Source organism: Anastrepha ludens, chromosome 6 (genome assembly GCF_028408465.1).
Source record: "Anastrepha ludens isolate Willacy chromosome 6, idAnaLude1.1, whole genome shotgun sequence".
NCBI lineage: Eukaryota > Metazoa > Arthropoda > Insecta > Diptera > Tephritidae > Anastrepha > Anastrepha ludens.
Window position 1 is genome coordinate 52,164,686 of NC_071502.1, and position 18,485 is coordinate 52,183,170.

Consider the following 18,485-nt stretch of genomic DNA (forward strand, 5'->3'; position numbering starts at 1 on the left):
TGTGACCGCTTTTAGAAAAATCGTTTACTATCATTTGGTGTTTCGAATCCGTGCACTTCAGAATGGTAATCAATATTAGACTACGGCGACCGCCGTAAATTGTAGTCATAATCCACTTTCAACTTGTTCTTAAGATAATCTTTCGTCGAGGCACAGTACTGCCTCATGTATAAGCATTGTTTTATATGATAACCGCAATTCATTTAAAACTTTCGAAAATTTAAAATAATATTCATAAAAAGTTTAGAGGGTTGAAAAAAATGTCAACAAAATACTATTTTTTTATTAAAAGATAAATTAAATATTAGCGAATGGTCCAATATTAAGTGCGCGCGCCATCATAGCTGGTATATTTGATTGCTCGTAATTGCCGCTGAAGTATTGAGCAAATGGCCCGGAAGCGAACACGCCCACATCATCACCACCATGAGTCTCCGAGGTTAAAGGCACAGTGGCGGGATATGCAAAATTTACATCTTTTGTCTGATCGTCGGTGATCTCACTGCGACCAGTTTTATCATTGTACGCAGTGTAGTAGCCTGGTCCATTGGCGTAAGACAAAATGGTGAAAGGCAAACCATCTTCGGCTAAAGTGTTAGACAAGCCAGTAATTGGTTGATCGCGATACTAAATGGAACAAAGCAAGTAAGTAACATTAATGGGCTTAGTTTAAAATGAAAGAAGTAATTTTTTACTCACTGGATAACCATTGATGGTCATGGTGTGCGAGTGATCCGAAGTCACTACGATGAGTGTGTCCTCTTCCGAAGTCATATTTCGAGCAAGCTCAATAGCGCGTGAAAACTCCAGTGTATCCTCCAGGGATTTACGTGCCCAGGTTTCGTGATGTGCCATATCGATGCGTGCCCCTTCCACAAAGAGGAAATAACCGTTATTGTTCTTTCGCAACACCTTAATTGCAGCCTCGGTCATCTCTGTTAGCGATGGTTTCACAAGTTTGTAGTTGGAGCGTTCCAAATCTCCATTGTAGGGACAGTGTGAATTTGCAAATAAGCCCAAAAGATATTCTGTTTTATCCAAATCCACCAAACTCAAACCCTTCTTGCTCCAAACGTATGCCGCCTGTTTATTATTTGCTTGCTTTTCCTTCAACCAATCCTGGATCAGATTGCGTCCATCAGTACGATGGCCCGCCAGACCTTCTTCATCGTTGACAGTGGTGTTAATAAAGTGGCGCCGACCACCGCCCATCACCACCTTCAAATTCTTACCAACATCCCATTCCACCAGTTGGCGTGCTATATCCACGTTATCCTTGGCACTGCATCCATTCTGGATTATCATTGCATCATTTTCCCAATCACGATTGGCGGTATGTGCGTACACGCCAGCCGGTGAAGCATGTGTCACGCGTGCTGTTGTCACCAGACCAGCATCTTTGCCAGCATCTTGCACCCACTTGGCAATGCTTTCGACAAAGTTATCGGGATTTTGTCCAGTGGTGCAATCGTAACGCTTGACTTTGGCATTCACACCTATAGTGCCGTAGTTGGCTTTCACACCACCCAAATAGGCGGTAGCCGTACACGCTGAATCAGCTACTTGCCGGTCTACGCAGTATGTCTTTGATAAGCCGAGATAGGGGAATTTCTCAAAAGACACCTGATTGGCGCTATCACCCATTAAATTGCGTGCGGCCGTGATTGTGTGCACGGACATGCCATCGCCCAGGAAGAAGATGACATTCTTAGCCACACGTTCCGAACTCAGCTGCGATGTCTGTAGGATTTTGTTACTGAGTGTATTCTGTGCCTTCTCGATCCAATAGCTTGCATTGCGTTCGGCTTCGTTTGTGAGGTGAGATGCGGAGCCCAATCGAGTTGAGATGCTGCTACGGGGATGTGCTGGAGGGAAGAAAAAATATGTACAAAACATATGTAAAAGATTTTGATATTTGGACTCTTAAAAGTTCATTAACAACGTTATATGGTAAGCGGTTAATAAAATCTAGCGCTATGAAGCAATCTGTCAGTGTTTTGATAAGATACACTTTCAAGTTTGCTAGAAAGTTTGCTTAGAAAGATTACATTAAATGCTATTTATTGACGTACATAAAACATTGCTGATAATTACACAACACCTGTCTGAGTTCTTTGGACTCACATACATACATACATAGACGAATTGAGTACTAGACTTCGCCTTCATACTTAACACGTTCCCTGTCCGCTGAGCCACAAATGGTTCAGGAAACGTGCGCCTGATAAGCACTGGCACGTTCCTGAACCATATGTGCGTCAGGGGGTATATGAAACTTCTAAAGCAAATGATTCACCTGGATGTAACGGAACTGTACAGTTTTTGCAGTGGACGTGCTGGTACGATAATAAAGTAAAGAAAAACGCCGGGACATACGAAAAAACATTTTTACTTTACGCAGAAATCACAAATTATTTTTAATTGTTTCTTATTACGACACTCCCAGGTTTATCCAAATAAGCAATCTCGGGGTCACGCCCTATGTAAATATCATAATTCCACACAAAACCCTCTTCTGTTCACAGTTTATAGATTTTCAAGCCGTATTTATGAGCTTTTGATGGGTTGTATTGACGGAAAGATATCCTGCCTCTAAACGGCACCATCGACTCGTCATTGACGACACATTCACCGGGTGTTAGTAAGCCCTTCCAGTTATTGATAACAAGGTCCAAAAGTGGTTTTATTTTATATAGACGTTCGTTTTGATCCCTCGGAGCTTCATTATCAACAAAGTTCCAGCAACGTACAATAATATTGACGAGAACCGATTATATGACATGTTTACGTTGTGAAATATTGGACTTGTCGGTCAATTTTGCATTTTTGTATTGGGACAGGGAACGTGTTAAGCGGTGAAATGTTGGTAAGTATATTAAAATTGCTAGGAGTGATTCTAGTTAAATATGTACCAATATTACTTTCTTCTCTTTGTTGTTGTACTGAAGAAATGATTCAGTCATGTACACTGCGTTAAATAACTGTAACTCATGTTCTGATTATTTATTTGTTTCTTATTTAATTAAAAAAAAATTTTTTTTATGAATATATAGTTTATCCTCCTACAAAAATCACATAAATGCAAATTTCAAAATGTGTGCAAATTTAAAAAATAATTAAATAATTTTCTATAAGATTTCAAACTTTTTAAAGAGTATTTTATGAAAATTTTCAAGTACCCAGCTTTACAGCCCATTGAATTTTGATACAATAAAGTCACGTTGATTTTTTACAACTTGTTTTGCTACTTTTGGGTCCTGTGTTGCAAATTATTCTACGACTTTTTAAAGATATTTCTTCTTAAACAGCGCATTTGAAAATTATTTGTCGACATAGGCTGCTGTTGTAACTTTTGTATTTTAAACTCAAAGTTCTCGTTCTCTAAAATTTTATTTTTTTGGAAATGTTTAACAATTCTCTTCAGTAGTTTTAACTCTTACTGCTGTTATTCACACTCAAAATCTCAAACCGGCCACTCACCTCTGTCACGTGCTAACGCCGAGCCCACGAATAAGCCCGTCAAAGTCAAGGCGTACAGGAATCTTATAAGCATTTCTGCGTTATTATTTTGCAAACTTTCGCGTTAAGATTGCGGCTCTTGTGTGGTTTGAGATCAACTTCTTGAATTGAACTGAACGGTCTAAAAGCAATTATAGCCAATAATAGAGTGGTGGTAAATTCATTCCACCACTGCTAAGGTTAATCTTATCGAACACGTGAAGAACATGCAGTTCTTAAATCTATATTAGCCATCATAAATTTACTTATGAATTAAGTGATGAGGGAATTTATGATACACTAAAAATAAAGGTAGAATATTATTTTGATAACTGTTGGCTTGGTTTCAGTATGAGCATTTTTAATATGGCTAATATTGGTCGTAATAATACAGTCGGCCGGTGTAGCGGAGGGTGCTTATTAGTAGCTTTCGGTTAGCTCCGGGCTCGATGCCGACTAGTTCCCACGACAGTCGGTTCTACGTTACCGGAACGACCCGGATTTATATCCGACCACGGACTGTCATTTCAGGGAATGCTTATGCTGCTACAACAACAACACGCCGACTAGTGACATGGAACTTCAAATCATTGAAAAATGGTTTCCTAATAGCGGTAGTCCCTCACGAGGCAATGGTTTAACTTCGATAGCACTTTCGACTGTGCCGTTCGGAGGCTTTCAGTCGTTGGAGGGTATCAAGACGCCCACCACAAATTGGGTAAGAACGTCGGCCAAACACCTAATGAAGTTTGCATTTCCCAATAATCATACTAAATATGAATTTATACATACATATATTGGTTTTGGTAGACGCTATGTATGTACGTATGTATGTACATTGGACATTTGTCGAAAGTGTGAATGATAGTGATTATTTTTGTGACAGGACTGTGTATATTTACAATATTTTTCACGATCGGTAAGGACCATAAAATAAACTCTAAAAGTTGCCTAAATAAATGAGTTCTTAGTTATCTCTACAAGGTCTCTCCAGAAAAAATATTTTGTAAAATAAACTTAACTACTTGAATCTCGGTTTTTATCACAAAAATGTAACCAAAAACATCAGGGTTTTAGTTTGTATTTAAAAAGTTTATAAAGGGTTGTTAAATTTCAAGGGCCGATGTTGAATGTGAACCATACCTAAGCATCAACGACACCGTTGGACTTCTTTCTTTGGGATTATTTGAAAGAAAAGATGTACGTCGATAAGCCAGCAACAATTCAAGAGCTGATGGATGATATATTTTGGCACATTAACGGCATAGAACCTCAATTATGCCTCAGCGTCATCGAAAATTTGGACCATCGGATGGAAGTGTGCCGCCGAGGCCGCGGCGGCTATTTGGCCAATATTAAGTTCCATACGTAGTTGAGCCATATTAATATTATCATAATAAAGAGAAGTGATAATAATTTCTTAAAAAATGTATTTTATTCAAAATCAACACCGGCCCTTGAAACTTTACCACCCTATATTATCTAAAATTTAAAATAACTAAAAATTAATTAAAATAATTGTTTTGATATTTCAATATTGTATATACAAAATATAAATAAAATAACTAATAAATATTAGTAAGTCAATTTTGTATATCATGTATCAAAACATAGCTCCGAACATAGACCAACTTCACAATTTTGGCACCAAAAAACGACTCCCCCTTCAGAAGCGATTTCTGGAATTGTCTTGCTTGGAACAACAGACCGCACATCGTTTTGTTGGCCTAGTTTTACTTTCCGTTTCAGCAATTGATGCCAAAAAGTGATGTTCGACCAATCGCATTGGGCCAGGAGTTTTGCTAGGGACTCCATCTATAGAATATAAATTCTGCGAATGGAAACTCTCTATTTATTCATCTATGAGTTTCTCTGTAAACTCTAGATGCATCATAGAACCCCCAAAACAACCATAAAACCTGCGATCAGCGCTCGGGCTGGTGCATTAGAGAATGACCACCGCATGTGAGCGTTGTTCAAAATCATTACGCGATTAATGTTAACCCTTTGGCAACCTTTTATACCATATATTTAGGAGTTTATTAAGAAAATGTGATGAACTTTCGACTTTCGAATTGTTTTTTTTTTTCTTTTGTTTGTTTAGGTTAGTTAAGTACATACATATCCCCTGAAATATGTTGACATTATTAGGCATTTTGCATTTTTAGAATGCTTTTGACAAATATAAAAGGAGACGTGTTTCGAAAGAATTTTTATTGTTTTTTTTTTTCTTTTGGGAAAATAGAACCAAAAGCTTCAACTTACTTCAAATGGTAACTGTGGTATTTGGCGAGTCTACTTTGAGCAAAAACAAAGTTTTACGAGTTGTACAAGTTGAAAGTACGGTTAAATGTGGATTTGAATTTCTTTAATCTCAATAACACAATGACAAAAACTTTCAAGAATTCTTATAACCACTTATATAAATCCAAATATATATATACGAGGTGAAGTCCAAAATAAACAAGACTGCCGTCATAAAAAATGGAGGAGTCAAAAATTAAGTCGATGCTCATTTGTTTGCACGATTCCAAGAGAATCGTCCACAAGGAGTTCGTGCGAACCGGCCAAATCGTCAATGCAATTTTCTATCTTGGCGTTTTGAAGCGTTTGTTGCATCGCATTCCTCGAATTCGCCCTTAATACCGCGAAGGAGGAAGCTGGCGCGTATTGCATGATAATGCAATCGATCCACTCTTGTGACTGATTTTTTGAGTAGAAATCGCATTTTAACCATCAATCACTCACCGTATTTGACTGATGTGGCTCTCTGTGACTTCTACCTATTTGGAAAATTGCATTTGGCCATGAAAGGAAAACGTTTTGCGTCCGTAGAGGCCATCCAAAAGGGTTGTACCGACGTCCTGAAGGGCAGCTCTTTTCCTGTGCTGCCAACGTATGTTTATTTATGCCAAAAGCTTTATCTACCCGCCACTCGTTAACTCATGGTGAATCGAAAACGATTAATATTTCATTAAAAAAAAGAAAGTGCTTTAGACATTTGCAAAAAATTATTTGAGTTAACTGAATATCTTTTGAGCTTATTTGCAAAAGAATGAATCTTTCTCTACCATAACTCTGCTAATTATGAATTTCGAATATTTAAATATTTTTTCTAATTATGTTGGAAACGCTCTTTACTTTTCTAGAACAAAACTAAAAGAACTTAAAATTCGGTTAACTTAAGGTGAAGATATTGAAATTTCAGGAGCTGTTGTGAAAATTCCCATGAAAAAATGTAGATTTACCACGGTTCGTCATTGGAAGAGCCCAATGCCATATTGAAAAACGCATATCAGAAATATTTCCACAACTTTAACTACTAGTATATATGCATAAGCATATATTTATGCGTATTTGAATAATGCATTAGTTGTTGCACAGTGGTTTATATACATGTGTCACTTTAACATGCACTTTGGGCAATTTTTCCGAATCATACATACTACCAGCGGAGAAGGTGACACTAAAAATGGCGTTCATGGGCAAACATTGCACACATCCGCTGCAAAGAAGTGCTTCTGACCTGCTTTTGCCATGATCCGGTAGTTTTGTTTGTTTATGTCGCTGAAATATACATATGTAAATGGCATGTGTGCGGCGCAGCTGTCAAGCACATGAAAAGTTTACAAGGGTGTTGCCGTATTTCAGGACTAGTAAAAAGCGCGATTTGTAAATATACACTTATACAAACATATGTGCATATGTATATATGTATAGTAAAGAAAGGCAGGATATAACAACATTCGTCGATAACGCAAAATCATATGCACATTTGCATATTCACTTGGCATTCAAGGAGAAATTGAGGATTTATGCTCCAATTTGTGTTTTCCGAAGATTAAGCGGCTATCACAACTATTTACGTAGATGAAAAAATTAACAGCAAGGCAAGCGATGTGCACCAAGGGTTATTGAATTGTTGTATAGTGGCCATCACGAGCAGAGAGTTCTATCAAAGCTTTTTCGTGCTTGTGTATGAAAAGAAGTATTATATTTGCAGAAGTACTCTTTACTTGTCAAAGCTTTACTTTTCTGCTTTTATAAATTTGTAGGAGCTAAAACTTTTTGTACTCACACATACAGTTGTATGTATGTACGCAATTCAAATAATCAGAACTTAGTATCTTGGAAAAATTTGCCTATTGCATGGCTATCTCAATGTTAGGATCGATTAAAAAGTGCTTCTCTACGTATTATGGCTAATTTACACGGTGGCGCAAAATTAATTATCCAATTTTGTTTTTAAATAACTTATACTAGATAGAAAACAATTATTTTGAGTGATGGTAATCTTTATTTTGACCTTTACGCGCTCCATTGCTTTTTTGTTTGTATGATTTCCACGCCTGAATCCGACCCAACGTTCATCAAACGCATCCTTACTAGAATCGAGAAGTGGGTGTATGAGTACAACACGTAATCCAGGCATCAGACGTCAGAGGTCAGACAGTTAATAAGGACTATTATATGGGAGATATGCCCCGTTTACGTGAAGCAATTCGCCAAAAAGTATAGAATTTGCGGGAACACAACTCGTGGATTTTACACCATGATAACGAACGGTAGCAGTGCCATCATTATCAGTGAATTTTTGATTAAGAACGAAACGAATACCGAATCGATTTGTAATTTTTTTCTGTTTGTTCGAGTCAAAAAATCACTACAGAGAATGGGGTACGTGTTTAAACAACCGAACGGTTAGATTAGGTAGTGCTGGCTGATCTGTACAAAGATCTGAAATTGTGTTATCAGTGCTATGTGTTTGGAGTCGAAGATAGCCAAAAGGAAGTAATGGAAAAATCGAAGACGTCTCTGATGGCTATACCGAAAATAGAGTTCCAGAAATATTTCGAGAGCTGCATCAAACGTTGGCATAAGTGCGTTGCAACTGATGCAAACTTGTATTTTGAATTTTTTGAATATATATACCAGGTACTTTTTCATCAAGGTGGTTTTCTACCCAATATTGATAGAAAAGCTAGTTTAGGGTTTTTTGTTTCTTGCAATTTGCCGAATTCAGCACTAATTCCGAATCATCGAAAATGGTGTGTGACAAAGGTCAATTGTGAATCTGTCTGTACCAAATATAGAGAAGGAACGGGAACAAGTCATAAATTTATTTGTTTATTTATTTATTATGGATTTACGCCTAGTTTATATAAAAGTTACAGTAAATTCTTATCCTATAGCTAAGTTTCTATAATATTCAAATAATTTCTGTTTGAAAACAACTATTTCTCTACAAGGGTTTATGTTAACCCTTCATAAAAGCCCAGAAGTGCATACACTTCATACCAATGAATTTTTCTACAGGGAATGTCGACCATGTAAATGCTAGCGTAGCACTTTTTTGTTGGTGTATCATTCAAATAGAAAATGAAATTCGGGCATTGTTAATTGATCCCGGCGCTTTAATAGCTTTCACGGTCGTAAAATGGAGTTGAATTGTTGTGTTAGTGTGGAAACAACAAAAAAAAAAATAATAATATAATAAATGCCTAAATAGGGCAAAGCGAAATGGTTAGAATTTGGCAAAAACAAACTAAGCCAGTTAGAGATGCGGGTAAAGGTTAGGTCGGAAGGGCTTAAAGGCCGCGCGTGTTACGAGTTAATGGCTAAAATATGTAAATTGAAAATGCAAATTGGCACATATCTAAATTTTAGGCTTACGCGTGAATACCATTTGGTGCTGGGGTTCGAATCCTACTGTGGGTACGAAACAAAAAAAAAATGATAGAAAATTGTTTTCTGAAAACGATCAAGGCGATTTGGCAGTCAAATGCAAAACTCCAATTCTATTCTATCGCGAAAAATTCCTCATAAAAAACCGTTTGCCGTTCAGAGACGGCGTAAAATTGTAGGTCGCTGCATTTGTAGAAAAGCATCATACCGAAAATTGGAGGAAGAGCTTGGCCAAACATCCAACAAAAGGGTAAATATATACATATATGTATGCACATATCTATGTGTCATAGAAAAATGTATGCATGTATGACATAATAGGAAGTACTCCAATGTAATAAGAATGTACTCCGTATATATATGTATGTATACCTATGTATGTATGCTAGTAATGCTCACAGCAACCAAAGTAATCCCAAGCCCGTGTCAGCTGACACGAAGAAACTAATGAGAGCTCCATGTAAATGAACTCTCACCCCCCTTCCGCTCGATAGTATCGTAGATTTTAATGTAGGGTTTGGATAGTTTCCGCAGAATCGTGTCAGTTGATTGCTCTCTCACCACACAGTGTTGTCAAACAGTACATTTCGAAATCATTTACAAAATGAACTTAGACAAATTTTAATTTTTATTAAAATAACTTAAAAACAATGTTGAATAATGTTAATTATAGATAAATTAACTATTTGCAATTGGTGGTTTTTGACTTTGGCATATTATATAATGAAAAATTGTAACTAATAACGCGGATGTGTGTAAAGGTGTGTACGCAAAAATATCAATGGCAACATTGGGTTGGTACAACCAAACAAAAACACACACAAACCGATGTACGAGTATTGTGTAAATATGTAACTAAAAGAACGTAGATATTTTCTACGGGATAAGTTTTGCTCAATTTTGTGTATCCTACGGGCAGCGGAAAAGGGCTACGATACTTTGGTGAGTGTGAGCACCATAAGACTTTCATAACCCTGTTATTTTGTTTTCTTTGGCCTTCTTTGTTTTTAGCTGAGGCATTGTTTTATTTGAGTGCGTAAGCAATGGCATAACAACGTACTCCCGCCGTTATAAGATTATGACGTTATAAAATTATGACTTCTCAATTGTACCATTTCAACAAAAACTTTAATCAAGCTTTTAACATTTATGTAAATTTAAAGAATTGAAACGCTAAGAATTTTCTAAGCTAGTAAGCCATTCGGCTGGCTATTCTTCAGTTTCGCCGAAAAAACCTAAATTTTTATATATTTAATATACATACATACAAAAAATATATAAAGTACACATCTATGCATGTGTTATTTACTTCTGAAAAGAATTAAAATGATTAAAATTCGAAATTCAGCCTTCAATCCAAACAGTACTTGCTGCTCAAAAATATTTCCCCCGAATTGGTTTTTATTGATAAGTTTTTGTGTGCTCAAAAGTTAAATAATTTGTTAAACAAATATAAAATAAATAATAATAAATTGATTCGTTTAATTAATTCACAGCTAAAACCAATCGGTACTTACTTTACTTAGGCGAATTAAAAATATGCATACATATTTACCCACTATCCTACGTTTGTGCGTCCATTGAGTGCACTCATTTCAAATAAATCATTTTACAATTACTTCTTTCTCTACCTTTACCGTTATAAGTGTTTTGTGTGGTATTGCAAATTTAATTTAACTGATTTGTTTACTATTAGCATGGTGAATTTATTTATTTACATTTTCAATCATTGTTATTGTTATCATTGCCCGCACGCTCATTTGAATATGAGCGCAACAAAGTCGAGTACTATTATTACAATAATAAACACAGTTTAAACTAAATTACGAATGCAAGCATAAATTTCCAAAATTCGCATCGAGGCAATTAGCATAAAATTCGCAAATATATTCTCGTATTTTATATGTTTTTATTGTTACGCGCAATGTTTTGTTTATAGGTTTTTAATTTTGTTGTGGATTTCTATTTTGTGGATTCCATGTTCAAAATTCTATTTTTATACTATACGCGAATAATTGCTGATTAGATTTATTAGCCCCACAACTACACCTTTTGCTAAATGTGTCTGAATATCTGTCGAATTTCTGTTCTGACTTTCTCCTGTTTACTCATGTGGGCACTTTCCTGCGTTAACATTTCATTCTCAAAATAGCATCAAGCTAATCGGATCTCTGTATTCGACAGTTGCCATCACTGTGGCAAGAAATTCGGAAAGGCAGATAGGTTTTAACAGTGAAATTCACGGTCTTAACCTGACATTTCTGTTCCAACATAGGTTTTTTAACGTAATCTACAGACGGTATAGATGTAGAGTTTAGGGCGATTGTTACAGAGAAGCTATAAATTAAAATTTAAAAATTGCTAAACGTTAATAGAAAAAACGCATAAATTCATTCGCAAATTTACGAATGCTTTTTTGAATTTCTAATATAATATATATTTTTTTAGGTTATATTTCAATTTTTGGAAGTTTATAATGGTTTCCCTATTCTAAGATGGATTGCGTGCACACAATGCTAGGCAAACTACTCTAGGCCAGTTGCGTGAAATATTTGGCGAACATTTGACATCAAAAAATTCAGATTTCCACTGGCTGCCTCATTCACCAGATTTAACCACGCTGAGGGTATTTAAAAGTCAAACAGCGTGTTAATAAACCAAAAATTATTAGACACATGGTGAAAAAAATTCAGAAGCTCTCAGCGAATTTCAAAGAGTCCGTTGATTGGCTGACGTAATTGGCGCGGTGGTAGCGGTTTGTTTATATTGGTAATCTATCATTTTTGCATTAGACAACTGAAAGATTACAAGATTTGTCCTCCAGCTATGATGAAAAAAGAAATTGAGCGAGTAACTTCGGCCGCACGTCACAAGGTACTCGGTAGCAGAATTCTTCCCGATCATTTCATACATATTCACACACTCGTTCAATCAGTCGTTGTTCAGACGACAATGGAGTGATACGATCAATAGTTGTGTTGACTTTTTTCGTATGTCACCAACACAATCTCAGCGTTTTCGTAAACAAATCGTCGTCATGACTCGTGTGACGCCAGCCAATCAGATGATTCCTTGAAAATTGCTGAGCGACGGTTAACGGTCTAATCTTGGCCACACCTCTATAAATCTTTTCACCATGACCTATACTTACCTTACGATTTCTTTTCATATACAGCCCGTTGCAAAATTATATACACACCACTATTTTGTTTGTTCATAAAAATATAGATCATACCACAAAAAAATATATATATTTATCCCAAAGTTTAAAACTTAAAAAAAAAATATTTAAAAATTTCATCAACACTTTCAACTTTTTAACCAAATTTTTTATAATTTTTCTATGCAGTATGCAGTTTTAGAGCCCATTGTTTTAGTAGGACAAATTAAAAGTTTCGATGGAAATACGGAAGAAGAACCGTAGAAAAGAAAAGGCGTAACACTTCAGGAAAAAAACTGTGAACAATCAACATAATTTTTTAGTCTTTTGCACTTTTCTAGGTGTGCAGTGTTATAACAATTTGATTTTTAATATAACAAAGTGCAAGTTTCAAGTGACTACAAGAAGACGGGGCTAGACTTTTTCTTCCATATAAAAAAATCGAGCGGTATTTCACTCGAAACTCTCAATTTGTCATACTAAATCAATGGACGCTAAAACGCATACTGCATATAAAAATTATAAAGAATGTGTTAAAACTTTTTTTTTTAAGTTTTAAGCTTTGGCATAAATAGTGTTTTTTGTGGTATATTTTTTATGTGGTATATTAAAAAAAAAAAATAGTGGGGTGTATATAATTTTGCAACGGGCTGTATATGAGAAGAAATCGTGAGGCGTGTGCTTTTACGTGGAAGAAAAGCCTACACCAGTTTTGAAATTAGAAAAATCAATAAGAAAATCTTTTCATTATTGCTGATTCATTATAGGTGATGCCGTATGAGACAAGAAAAGTGTTTTAGGAAACCTGTTGAAATATAAAATTTCGAACAGCAGTTTCAAGAGAAATCACGCTGGGTATGCGAAGTACTTTCAGAAATTGGGGTTTTATTTATAAAAAAATGGCTTTCAGGCAAGCGTTCTGAAAATTACTACTTTAACTGCGATAGTCAACATTTTTCGCAGTTCTTTTCTAAATCAATTTATGCCTAAGGCTTTGTTATTCTTCATTATGTAAGTATATAATTGCCCCGTTGAACCTTTATTAGGTGTTTGGCCAAACTTCTCTTCGAACCATCCAATCAATTTGACGAACCTACAGTTTTACTGTTCACTTAGTCCGAACGGCAGATAGCTTTTGTGAAAAACTCTTTTACAGCAGAAATACACTTGTAGATTTCTTATTGCCTGCTGAGGAGCGAACACCATTATAAAACTCTTTTTCTACAATATAATTTGATGTTTCCTGTCTCCAATGGGTGTAAAACCTGGACGCATCGAATGGCAGTCACGCCTACGACAGCCAGCCGCTATTAAGGTGATTTAAGGCTGTGAAATTGTGTACAAATACATGGTTATTATTAAAAAAGAACTTGATAAAGGCAAAGATTACCTTAACGATACGAAATTTAGAAAAAAATTAATTGCACGTGCCCAGGTTAGTTTGTGTGAGAAATTTTGGGAGCATAGGCTCAACAGATGTTTGAGCAAAAGGCGATCAATATTTCTAAAGTTTTGTACCAGTTTCTCAGGAACAATTTAATTTTTTATCCGCTTAAGCAAAAGCCAAATACATTTTTAGACCTATTCCTCACTCTACATTGTCCTCGTTGAACGAACCTGTGGCTTTAATGTATCTAACATGGCTTGTTATTTTTATAGTGTGGCGACTTCTGCCAAGTTATTCAGGGAATTTTTTCCTAAAATATTGAACCGTCTTCTATCCAGAGCCATGTCCCCGCATAGAAAGTGTTCTTTAGTTTCTTCTTCTTCAATGCCGTTACAGCTACTGCAATAGTCGTTATAGGGTGCTCCCAATCTACTGGCATGCCTGCCAATCAGACAATGCCCTATTAGGACTCTAAGAAGATTTCTCATATTCTTCCTGTTCAGTTTCAATAGTCGGTTTGTGCGGCCCATGTTCCATTCTTGCCACAAGATTCTACTTGTTGCACAGGTCAGAGACTGAGCCCACAGCCTGTTGGCAGCTCTGATAGTGTGTTTGTCTATAAGCATCTTATAAGTTGCTAAAGGTATAGTTATGTTCGTTTTGTCTGGTTGGATCGGTAATGTGGTACCGAATCTCGCTATTTCATCTGCTTTGCAGTTGCCTACTATGTCTCTGTGACCTGGCACCCAGAGCAGGTTTGTTACAAAGTACTGTGATAGTTCCGTCAAAACGTCTATACATTCTTTTACTGTCTTCGAGTTAATATTAGGCGATTGCAAAGCTTTCATATATTTATCTCTCTTGTGGTGAGAACATTTTTATTTAGGGCTAACAGGCCTTCCCTGACAGCCAGAACTTTAGCTTGAAATATACTACAGTGATCCGGTAGCCGGAATGAAATGTTGGCATTCATTTCCTCAGAGTGAAGGCGTCCACCTACATGTTGAGAGGCAATAAAGTTCACTGTTCCCTTATATAACATGAACGGCTGGTCTTTTACCTATTTCTATTGCCTTGCGAGTATAGAGTGAAGTAACATTTACAACACGAGAAAATGCCATAAGCAATAGGATGTATCCGATTGAACCGTTGCCTTTTCTTGTTTTGTTTTTTAAATAATAGAAAAAAAAAAACGGTGCTACAATGTAAGAAGGCGTAAGTTCATTTTATTGATAAAAATTTCAATCTTAGTACCATGATTTATCAAAAATTCCAAAAAAGTCTACATTCATGTTCAGCGAAAAAATATCCCTCAGAAGCACTTGACAGCTGAAGTGGTTGAATAATTATTTTGTTGGATGTCTGGCATCACCTTAAGAGTGGGTGAAAATACAGTCCTATTTTGGTGCTCCCACCATTTCATATGAATTTTCCATGAATTGGAAAATTACGATAGCTATGTGTGTATGTGCTTGAGTAGTCGTGTGTGGGCAATTGTTATAAAAGCTTTTACTATTCGTAAATAAACAGGTGTATGAATGTTGCGTTTGGTATTTGCAATTAAATATTCAAATTGTTGAATTGCCACTCTGTAGGCACATGAAGACAGTTGTAAAGAATAGCAAGCGTGTTTCTTATGTATGTATGCACTTATTCATATTTTGCCTGTGAATTTTTAGGACCTTTCACCAGCTGTAGCGACGACCATGAACGAATGAATTTAAAAAAAAAAAGGTTTTTCTTGCGACGCAATTGAACTAATTTAAAATATTGCTGCTCTGCATTTTCATTATATCAAAATATGAAATATTGAAATAGTTCACGTACTCTGATCTCTGTATACGATGCTATTCTGGAAGATTTGGTCTTCCCAGCGGAAATTGTTGGGAAACGTATTCGCGTTAATTTGGACGGCGCCCAATTGATAAAAGTGCATTTGGATAAGAATCAACAAACAATCATTGACCACAAAGTTGACACCTTCACATCAGAGTACAAAAAACTCACCGGTCGGGATGTAACTTTCGAATTCCCAGACAACTTCTTGAACGATTAATTTTTTAGTCGATCTAAAAAAGGGGGAATATTAAATAGATCTGGAAGCAGATATGCTATTCGCAACATATTTGAAAACTAAGTGAATTTATTCTCTTTCAATTACTAAACAGAGAATAAAACTATTAACTTCAAAGTTTGTAAGTTTTTGATAATTCATTGCACTGCCATGTACGAACAATTGTGACTTTAATAAACAACTCTGACTGTTCTGGGGATGTCACATTTAACTATGTGGAAATTAGGGCCCAATAGACTTTAAGTTCGAAACGCATACCTCTCTCTCATATTGTACGAGTAAATATATATATGATATTTGTGAGACTCAGATGCAGGTTCTACTTCTTATAAGCCTGGCTCTCATATTGAGCATGGAGCTCCCGCACGGCATAGATGGGGACTTTGCAGTAGCAGTAAAAATTCAGTAAACATACTTTTTTACTGATTACTGGAAATATTAATATTATTTATTATGAAAAATATTTTTTTACTGGTTACTGGAAAAACTTTTAGTAAAAGTATTTTTTTCGGATTACCTGAAATATTAATATTATTTATTATTAAAAATATTTTTTTGCTGATTACAGGAAAAAATGTTAGTAAAAGTATTTTTTTACTGATTACTGGAAAAAATTACAGTAAGACGATTTTTTTATTGATTACCGGAAAAAAAATTTTAGTAAAAATCCTCAGAAAAAGAAAAGGATTATATGTCACACTAAATGCAAAAGAGCCAGAGCTTGAAACTGAAAATATTTAGCAAAGGCTGAAATAAAAATAAAATAAAAGTATATTTATATTATGGACGGTCTGAGAAAAACGCCATCTCATAACTGCTACTGCGACACAATCCAAACAAAATCTACAATATCGACATTTTCTTTAACATAAAAAATGCCTGAACGGGATCGATGAAACCAAAATTGCACGTAATTAGCTATTACAGTATCGACGCCATAAACACCATTCACAATTTCAGCGGTCGGCTTGCATTTTCGCCTATATCAAAGAAAAAATGTGAAATATACCGCATTTTCAGTTTGTTGAATTCCGTTATTAACACCCTGTAACTCACAACTGAATGGAACAAACCAAAAAACAGCAAACGATTCTTTTTAGTGTGAAATGGCAGCTGGAGTATAAAATTTAAATTGTTAGATCGATAATTTATGAGATATCGATCATAACAGCCATCTACTCAGAAAATAATGGATTTCTATATTATTTCCCAAAACATAATAACGCAAATAATTCTAAAAATCAGTGATCCAACCGGTTATGGCTATTATAATAAAAGCTTGGCGAAATAACAAAAAAAAATCTTTAGTTCAATTAAATTGAGTGTGGTATCAAACGATTCGTCTTGACTTTTATGATATGGTATGATCATGGGTATGAATACCGATATGGTTGTGATATTGAGAACTTGCAGCAACTACTGAGATAATGGCGATCTGCGGTTTGACTCCCAAGATGGTAACAAAGTAAATACTGATTCTTAATTAAAGTCCGTCAAATATTTTTTTGAATATCTTCTATCTATATTACAATTACATAATTTTGACTATGATCAGCTTTGAATTTTTATGTTTTTGTAAAATTTCTTTCAAATTCAAACTTCAAATTTTACATGAGAACAAAAGTGTTTATTCCATCCATATTTTACTACAAAATAAATAAAGATAATGTGGAATTGATGCAAAAAAATGTTTGTTTTAGACAAGGCCATTCGAGACTAATTATTGGGTGTCATTTCAAACATTTGGGATATATTGAAAAGCTCGATATCTGAGATGCGTAGGTGACAAATGAAATTCATTTAACCCAACTCAAAGTTATCTGCAATTTGAAAATCAAATGGAACGAAATTATTCGTTCCCATTCCCTCATTTCGAAAAAGACAATCCGAATTTTCTAAAATACAACTGAAACAAATTAAATGGAACGAAATTATGCGCTCTTATTCGCTCATTTCGAAAAAAGGCAATTCTAATTTTCTGTGATACAACTCGTATTTCCAATTTTATTTAAGCGTTGATTGCCTTGAGAAGATGAACCGCGTTTCTACAATAGATGGAACTGGAATTGAAAAGAATATTTAAAATAACATTTTTGAACAACACAACATCTAAAAACAACCTTTTTTAAATTATCCATGCGACGAACGAGATCGTGGAGAGGGTTTCCGATTTCCTTCAAAGAAACTCAAAGTCTTAATCTAGGACCCAAAAGTTATGCCGCATTTATAACTTCATTTCCAAGCAACGATCGTTGGTTCTAGATTTTCTACAGGAACAGGTTTTATTGGCCTTGTGCATTGTCTCCAAATAACGAATGACATTTTTTAAATAGAAGAAACCACTCAGTAAAAAAACAAAATTGCCCAAAATCAACGCGATTTTTAAGCCATTTTAAACTGATATATCCAGAATTATTTTAAAGACCCTTGAAAATAAACACCCGCTAAATTCAGCCCGCGTCAGAGCCCACCATTTTGACATAACACACATACATAATGTACATATGCATGTATGCGTAGTATAAATGTGCATCTATGTAAGTATGCTACAGAAAATTAATTACTTGTGCACTCTTTTCGCTTTCGTGACTTATTTCGACTTAATTGTGTACCAAATAAATGAATTGGTCAGATATTTATATAAAATATAGTGCGAGTTTATATTTCATAGGCATATACAT

At 35.3% G+C, this 18,485-nt stretch overlaps 2 protein-coding genes across 2 annotated transcripts; one reads left to right on the plus strand and one right to left on the minus strand.

Annotated features, from left to right (window-relative positions):
• Window positions 1-251: 251 nt before the first annotated feature.
• LOC128866380 (membrane-bound alkaline phosphatase) lies at window positions 252-3,626 on the minus strand. The gene is made up of 3 exons (XM_054107071.1): window positions 3,481-3,626; window positions 700-1,865; window positions 252-627 (listed from the first exon to the last, which is right to left on the minus strand). Exons 1-3 carry the CDS (start codon window positions 3,551-3,553, stop codon window positions 298-300), a joined length of 1,569 nt encoding a protein of 522 aa, XP_053963046.1. The 5' UTR covers window positions 3,554-3,626; the 3' UTR covers window positions 252-297.
• Window positions 3,627-4,072: 446 nt separating this feature from the next.
• Window positions 4,073-15,846, plus strand: LOC128867070 (40S ribosomal protein S7-like). The gene is made up of 3 exons (XM_054108164.1): window positions 4,073-4,216; window positions 5,384-5,463; window positions 15,549-15,846. Exons 1-3 carry the CDS (start codon window positions 4,073-4,075, stop codon window positions 15,784-15,786), a joined length of 462 nt encoding a protein of 153 aa, XP_053964139.1. The 3' UTR covers window positions 15,787-15,846.
• Window positions 15,847-18,485: the final 2,639 nt, after the last annotated feature.